This window comes from Antrostomus carolinensis, unplaced genomic scaffold, assembly GCF_000700745.2.
Source record: "Antrostomus carolinensis isolate BGI_N321 unplaced genomic scaffold, ASM70074v2 scaffold2861, whole genome shotgun sequence".
Lineage (NCBI taxonomy): Eukaryota > Metazoa > Chordata > Aves > Caprimulgiformes > Caprimulgidae > Antrostomus > Antrostomus carolinensis.
In genome coordinates this window covers 20,932-29,736 of record NW_010291843.1, presented here as the reverse complement: position 1 = coordinate 29,736, position 8,805 = coordinate 20,932, and the positions used below count along the sequence as shown (strand labels likewise).

General features: G+C 42.0%; 1 protein-coding gene across 1 annotated transcript in view; it reads right to left on the bottom strand.

The window, feature by feature from the left end:
* Positions 1 to 329: 329 nt before the first annotated feature.
* SEL1L3 (SEL1L family member 3) overlaps positions 330 to 8,805 on the bottom strand; it is a gene marked incomplete at its 5' end in the record, with an annotated part of 29,235 nt that continues 20,759 nt past the window's right edge. Inside the window, one exon of the mRNA XM_029087161.1 lies at positions 330 to 575. Coding sequence (XP_028942994.1) covers positions 330 to 575 — 246 coding nt within the window. The remainder of the gene's footprint in view (positions 576 to 8,805) is intronic.

Here is an 8,805-nt window from a genome sequence, read left to right as displayed (position 1 = left end):
GCAAAAGCCTTAAAGGAGAACACTGTGAGAGTGACTCAATGTTCTTAATGTGATGGATATAAAATAAATTTGTCTCGCAGTGTAGATTATGCATCTCATTAATTTACTTCACCTGTGCCCAAAAATGTATGCTGGTGTGGACTAGCCTTGAGGGCTTAAGTGGAAACTATGGCAAGACCAACAGTACAGAAAATTTACAAGGTAGAAGCCCCGGATCACAGCTCAGCCATGCCCTGGACCAATTATGGATGTTCCAACTCTGTGCTGCTCCCTGTGGCATTACCACTCAATATCAGTGATCTAACATGGCTTATAAACTCAAGCAGGGTTCAAGTACTGTTGCTGTCTGGACCTTTACCCAGTACTGTTGGCTGAAAAGGGACAGTTATCTCTGCACGGAAGAGCAAGTAGAGGTTGAGTTGCTGGCAGCACCTGGGATAGCCCATGGAAGGAACTACCATGATCAATTGTCCTTGAACTACCTCATCTTGACTTGTGCTACACATAGATTTCCAGGAGACTATTCGAAGTCCTTCTGTGCTGTTGTAAACAAAGTCACCGTATTTATCGGAGAACTGCAGTAAAGAGTCAGAGAAGTGCTTTTTTTTTTCTTTTCCCCTTGCTTCAGTTTATTAACAGCCAAACAAAAATGGCTTTCTTTTTCAGCTAACCTCAATTTAAAGCACCAGACTCTGCCATGATGCTTTTATGGGTTTTGCTAGTTTTGGCTGGGGCAGAGTTTTCTTCATAGCAGCTGGTGTGGGGCTGTGTTTTGGGCTTGGGCTGAAAACAGTGTTCATATTAAAAGGACGTTTTAGTTATTGTTGAGCAGTGCGTACACAGTGAAGGCCTTTTCTGCTTCTCACCCCACCAGTGAGTAGGCTGAGACTGCACAAGAAATTTTGAGGGGGACACAGATGGGACAGCTGACCCCAGCTGAGCAAAGAGATATTCCACACTGTATGACACCATATAGCATCATGATCAGCATATAAAGCTGGGGGAAGAAGAAGGAAGGGAGAATGTTTGGAGTTGCAGCATTTGTCTTCCCAAGTATCTGTTAAACATGATGGAGCCCTGCTTTCCTGGAGGTGGCTGAACACCTGCCTGCCCATGGCAGGTAGTGAATGAATCCCTTGATTTTCTTTGCATGCACAGCTTTTATTTTACCTATTAAACTGCCTTTATCTCAACCCACTAGTTTTTTTCATTTTTACCCTTCTGATTCTCTCCCCATTGCACTGGGGGGAAAGTGAGTGGTACTCAGTTGCCAGCTGAGGTTAAACTACAGCAGTCCTTTTTGGCACTCAAAGTGAGGCTCAAAGGGTTTGAGATAATGACAGATTTGATTAGAATATGCTAGATTGAATTTATAGCTGTTATTGCTGTTTAGCTATTAATTGACAGGCTTCTGTTCTTGCCATGGGCCTTGCTTGTGTTATTGTATATTAGAGTCCCATGCTCATCAGCGGCTGCTTTTTGCTTTCACTGCTTGTTGTACTGCTTATCATCTTCCTCTGCTGCACCTGGGAACGTTTAGATAATGGCAATGGCCATGCACCTGGGCTGGCAGGTGGCCAGGGCATTGCTGCTGTTTCCTTGCTGCTGTACTGGACAGGCTGGAACTCCAGTGCAAACCTGAGTTGAAGGGATTGTGACCTCAAAGTGTCTGTGGCCATGGATAAGCCTATGCCAGAGTAGGTACATCTCAAAGTATCCATAGCTGTGGTTATGTCTGTGCCACAGCAGATGTACCTCTGAAGGGATTATGGCCCAAGGATAAGTCCATGCTGGAGAAGGCACAACTTGAAGCTTCTGTGCCTGTGGAGAAGTCAGTGGTGCAGCAGGTACACCTTCAAGCATCGGTGGTTGTGCATGAGGTAATGCTGAAGCACCTCAAAGTGTGTGGCCCTGGGAAAGCCCACAGCAGAGCAGGTACACCCCTGGAGGTACTGCAGGCATGGGTAAGGCCATGTCGGAGCACGTTTACTTCTGAAGGTACCGTAGCTGTGGGTAAGGCCATGCTGGAGTAGGTACATCTCTGAAGGCATTGTGGCCCATGGAGAAGGCCACATTGGAAGAGGTATACCTCAGAGTGACTGTGTCTGTGGAGTCTATGCCACAGCAGGTATACCCCTGGAGAGACTGCAGCTTGTAGATAAGGCTCCACTTGGAGCAGGTACACCCCTAAGAGACTGGAGTCCATGGATAAGTCCAAGCTGGAGCAGGGGCAAGGAGAGGAGTTCATTGCGGTGTTAAACCCTGTGGTCTGGTCCAGAGGGACTGAGGGTAGAGATTATAATGGAAATAGCTTTAAATTGTTGTAACCCAGGATTTGACTTGCATGTTATGGGAATGACTAGAGCAGGAACCTCTTGTTGCTAGGTATGCTAGGAGCAAGGGGAAGAGTTTATCTCAATGTTAAACCCATAACCCAGCCCAAAGGTAGTGTCCAAGCACCAAGGATCTCCTGTGTATTCTCATTGGATATGCAAGATGTGAAAGTGAAGCTTTTTAACACTGGAAATGCACAGAAGGTACGTTTGCAGAACACAATAATGCAATGCCATGTGGGATAGAAGAGTTTGCCCCAGGAGAGCCTGAGAAACAGGCTGTGCAGCAACACTGCTGCCAGACTGTATCTGGGCTCTGGCCCCAAGAGCCTCTGAGGTCCCATCTGCACTTGCCATGGTTATCTCTGCATGGCTGTCACTTCTCTTGTGGATTTTGGCCTCTCTAAGGACATAAATGTGCTTTTGATAAGTGTAGGAGACCACTTTTAATACTGTTAGTTCGAGTTGGGTATCTGAAGAACTTGGGCAGAATTATTCTAGGCTATGGAATACTTGGATTCATGTCTCTCTTTATTGCAGCTTTCCAGGTCAGTAAATTAACTCCTAAATATTGGCCTATTGGTGCGTCTGAAGGCTGCTGGTGTATTTGATATATAACTTATTTCCTTGGAACCAGACACAGCTGAACAGTAAAGATTTTAAAATGTCTAGAGGAAAGATTTCTGATTCTCCACAATTTCTCATGTTTGTTTAACAGAGAACTACAGCTATTTTCATCACCCTACATGTACCTGGGTTTCCCCTATTGGTATTGCAACCAGATGAATTGAAATGGTTAACTTGTTTTCTGGGACTTGGCATGCTCTGGTTGACTTGAAAATTAAATCAGCCCAGCTGTCTATGTGCAATTGGAGATGGCTTGGAAGGGCTATGTGACACCAAGGAGCAGCTGTGAGCCTCTAAACCTTGTCCGCTGGCTAGGACAGCAGACAGAGTCAGTAAGGGATGAGGAGACAGGGACAGTGTTATTGCCACTAACCAACTCTGCAGAGCAGAAGGGGAAAACTACACTTTGGTCTTCTTGGAACAAGCATGAGTGGAGATTTTGATTTATCATTCCAGTCAGTCAGTACAGGTGTGTTTTGGAAAGGCTGTCCTGTGGTCCATAAACACCTGCTGAGCACACTGCTCTCAAGAAAGCAAGCCTTCAAACCAGCTCTGAACATGTTTGGACTGCTGGAAGGCTCACACTGATAAACAGGCTGGTGAAATCAGAGGGACTAATCTTACAGTAGTTGCTTGGGGATGGAAAGGAGTCTCAAGCCTATAACAGAGGCCAGCAGTCTCTGCTCATCTGCACAATTAATCTAAACAAAGCCTGAAGGATATGCTTGGACACTGGCTCACTATCATCTCAGCTATTTGGTGGTGTGCTTCCTGGCCTAACTTGAGCCTGTCCTCCTGGACAACAGCCGGGCATCATTTGGGGGTTTTATGGACCAGGACTAGTCCCAACAAGCAGTCCCATGAGGCAACCAAATTCCCAGGAAGAGTTTAACCACTCACAGCCAGATAATAGAGCCTGACCTTCACTAGTTTATTAATACAAATCTAGCCAGGGAGATCTGCTTTTAAATTGCACAATTAAGATACTTGCTGTGTAAATCTAGGACTCGGGCCATGCCACAATGAACAGATAGAAAATGCCGTGCAGGTATCGCAGTTCCTACTTCGGTGGACTGTCATAAAACAGTGCTGGGCTCTGCTAATGGACTTGAGCTTTCTCCTGTTCACCTGGCAGAACTGATAAGAGCAAATAGCAACGCTGAGTATTAGGAGCTATTTAGAAGGTTGATGAGTGATTAAAGGAGAGGTCAATGTGGACAAATGAAGGAGAACAACAGGAATCAGAGAATGCGAACTGAGGAGGGAAGCAAGGTCAAGGAGTACGTTAGGAGAAAGGAAAGATTACCAAACGCAGAGTTATAAACAAACTTGTTGCAGCCAGTTTTCTTCAAAGGGGTTATTAAGGCACCCAAAGGTGGATGGGTATGTGATAGCACTTGCCAAACAACCCAAGTTCCTTGAGTCAATGGGCACAGCACGAGTGCAATTTAAATCTGCAACCTCAGTGCCTCAGAACAGCTAATCTGGTGGCTGGTTTTTGTTGGTTTTTTTGAGGGTTTTGTTTGTTTAGGTTTTTTTGTTTGCAAACACATCTCATGCTTACTGCAACGTAAGCACTTGCTGCAGTTATGCATGTGATCTTTTCCTTTCCATTTTTGTTATTCACTATTCCCAACCTTGTCTGCTTTTGACGCTCACTCAACTGTACGTGGCTGCTTTTAACACAGATATCTTGTATTTAGACATGGACTCGTTACTTTTTTTACTGTAATCAGTAACTTGGCCTTCTGGTGTAGGAATTAGGTCTTTTCATCAACATCCAAGCTGCATCCATTTCTAGCACATCTGTATCCCAGTAGCTGCTACTGCTTCATTTACCATGTTCTGTTGGTTATTCAGGAATTGCTCCTGTCACCTAGAGCTTAGAAGACAGCATAGGAAATTGCTCCATGCTCGCACTCTCCTCATCATTCTTTAGCTTCCTTACACTTCAGCTTGTTCTTCAAAAATTCTAGCTTTTTCTTTCACTCGGGTTCTCTTTCTACATTCCAGCCTTTTAATGCAGTTCATGCATTTACAGGAGGGACGAGAGGGTGTGCGGGTGGAATTTCTCAGCTAAAGTTATTCAACCTGTTTTCTACCTTTGTGCTGCATCTTATCCAGGGTAAGGGCCATCAGTCAGCCAGTGTTAGATGTCATAGTCCATTAGTCAATGAGGACAGCTTACACAGACAAGAACCTGCTATAAAACAAATCTCTTCACAGATAATCCATGTTTCCCGCATGCTTTTAAAGACCATTTATGCTTTCCCAGTAGCTCAAATGGGAATACAAAAGTCCCAGCAGAGGGTGTACTTACAATGCATCATCAGGGTGACAGTACCAATTCCTGCGTGTTGGCCCCTTCATCACTGAGTAAAATTCCTATTGCAAGGTATGACTTTTCACAGTGTTTAAAATATAACTGTAAGCATGCACTCATGCCTGTATCCTGGGATGTAACGTTCATCACCGTACGGACTGGGAAGCAGCACTGCGCAGTGGTCAGGAAGGCACCCACAGAAGGATGCCCACATTCAGGCCTGTCCTGCTACTACCTTGCTATGTCAAAGCCGAGCAAACTTCAGTCCAGTTCCAAATTGTGCATAATCGGTTTGAATCACCTACTACATAACCTTAAAGTCACTGATCACTCAGAACTACTCAATGTTGACTTTTTTTTTTTATGCTTGTCTTCAGCTACCTCCATTTCTCAATCTCTAGTTGGTATCTAGCTATGATTTTTTTCATAGCACTTTGATACATTGTGTGTGGTATCTTCTCTTCCTTGTCACTTCCTGTAGCACACACCTGTTTACTTAGTCGGTGTAAACTGCATTAACTTTAGATAATTGGGCATCTATTTTGTAAATAACCACTCTGAAATTCTTTGTCTCTTACTTGCTGAAGGTGATTCTGGCCTGAACCAAGGGAAAAAGAGAAAAAATGGCCATCACTCCTACTGCCTTAAGCACTACCTGTGTTGTTCAGATGGCTGGGCTACTATGAAATGTGCATAAACAACCAGCGTTTTAGCTCTATGCTTGTGATTTATTATTTCCTCATTCCCATCCTGACCACTCAGCATGGGCTGTTGAAACTATTAAACTTCAGTGGTCTTGTTTCACTTTATGAAAAATAATTCTTGATACAGCAATTCTTTTTTATTTTATTCCCCTCCTCCCTGATGTAGTAGAACTATGGAGCTGCTTTGCTTAACTGACCATCCTCTCTTTCTCTCTGGGAATCGTTTGATTCTCTAGGTTGTCAAATAATGGTCCCCTAGATCTAAGAACTGAGGGATAATAATGTAACTATTATTATTTCAGCCTTAAGTATTGCCAGTTTATTGTGAAGAGCTGCTTATCTTAACATACTTCAAGTATACTTTGGTAGAACTTCTGATGTCATAGCTAACAATAAACAAAGACCTAACTATTAACTGCTGGCGTCAAGAAATACATTGCAGCTGCAGCCATTGTCTTCTAAAATACAGATGTGAAATCGTGTTTCTGGCAAACCTCCTCAAATCAGTTAATCACTAAAGTTGAGAACATGGGCTTACTCTGAGGAAAATGCAGTCTGACTGCTAACACTTAATTCGGACCCATATGTACACAACCTAAACCATCGCCGCTCTACAAACCCTGTGATTTCAACACACGGGCTGCAATTGTGCCACCACTGACAAACTCCCATGGGATTAATATTTCACTAGGGGCTTCAGTTTTGCTATGTATGACATATATATTAAAATACATCTTGCACATGTGGCTCACTGCAAGCAAGATTTGCCATGTGCATGTCCAAATAGTTTTTTGTGACCATCTAGATGTATGTGCCATTTGGTACCTGACGTCATGCCTATGTTGTGACAATTGTCTACTTGTCTTCAAAGGCTACACCCGACTTTCTGCAATACTTCTGGGTTTACCATCTAAACCTGCCCCAGTTTTAACACAAATGTACACTATTTTCTTTTATTAGATCATAAATTGAGAGTTGAGAGAATTCTTGAAATATCCATACATTTGTGTTAAGGAATTTTATATAATTAAATTTATCTGCACCAGTTCTTGCAACTCAAAACAGACTCAAAAATGCTCCTGATCCATTTGCCATGGACACCAAAAGCACAGCATCTACCCTCTGCAACTCAACAGTTTAAGATGTAGGAGTGAAGCTCCTTTGTAGCACTTCAAAATATTTAGCTATACCTAAAAAGAAAAAAAATGTATCTACAACTGTACTAAGAAGAAAAGTACTCTTTGCATTGTTTTTGCTCAAATAAATTAAAAAGCTCAGTAATGTGGCACACAATTCACTTTCTGATTATATGGCTGGGGTGGGGGGAAGCTTTAACAGCTGGGGTTTTTTTGCAGCTGCTGCCTTGAAACATCAACTCTTCTCTGAACACTTTTATATTTTCAGTTTTCTGCAAGTGAAACATACCCTGGTGATATGTGTATATATATAATACACATCTCTCTGTCTCGAAGGTTGGAGGTTGTTTTCCTTTTAAATAATACCTTTCTTAATGAAAACTTCTATGTCTTGCCTGAAAAACAAAACAAGAACTCTTCCAGGTCTGCTCTGTGCGAGTGCTGTATTCCACAAAGAAAGTAAGGGTTGATTGTCCCATTTGAAGCTAAGAAAATAGACACCTAAATAACACAGAGAATTTACAACGGTAAGAAACTATTTCATGTGACAGGTGCTTTAAAAAAAATAATCCTCCACATACAAGCTGAATTAGAAAAATATTTTTATTTACAAGAGTAAATAATGTAGTGCAAGGAGAGTGGATTTAACCCTCAATAATGCATAGATTGATGCACTTTGTAGTCTGTGATCTACATCATTTTGCAGAGGTGCATGCACACCTGCTTCCTACAGCTACATCCCACACATCTTTAAATCAGACAGAAGGCATTTGCACTCCATACTTGTTATCCATATATCCCATCTAACACCTATCAAATTAACTGCCACTTGAATAGGTGTCTTTAAGAGCTACTGTAGAATATGAAATAAATCCTTGCCCATGTTATCTATGGAAGAATCAAAAAATAAACTGTTCATTCATTTTGTGTCATCTGTTCACACGTAAATATTATTTTATTTATTTGTCGGGGAAGCAACTTTCTCTAATCCCTGGTTCTTGGCAGGGTAGAAAACATTTTGCTGTGTCCACCAGGGAACTGCTGCCACTTTTTCAACTCTGACCAAGGGTTAGCCCGTAGAACTACTATGTTGTGATACACACACAAATCTTCCTGATGTTTTTCTTTCAAAACAAAACACTTTCCACATCAAAGAGCATGGAATACAAAATGCCACAAAAGTAATTTTTATCACTGCATGTACTGAAGTTCTGGCTGCTGTGTCATTGGTGGCTGGGTTTCACTTTTATACAATTTCCATGCTTACAACTTGGAAAACTCTGGTAACTTAACCAGTACAATGAGCTCAAATGCAATAAAGGCAACTTAAAAAGATATTAGATATATATAACTTCTTCAACAAAACTGGTGGGAGGTTTGCTCATTCTTCAATTAGGCAAAGACTTTGCATGTTTTGTTACAACCTTTTAATGAAATACAGTATGATCATGTGTTTGGTATAGTGACATAATCTGCATTATTTGTTTGGAGTGTTAAATAAATTATAGGGATGGCTTTCTTCTATAGTGGAGAAATCAGATCAGTGAATTTCCCTATGTTTTTGTCTGTTGGACTGCATTATTAATGCAAATAATAGGGCTTGTTATCAGTTCTTGTATTTGTAGTTGTTCATATCCCACCTTCCCAATGGGACATCATAAGAAACCGACACTTCAGCTCGT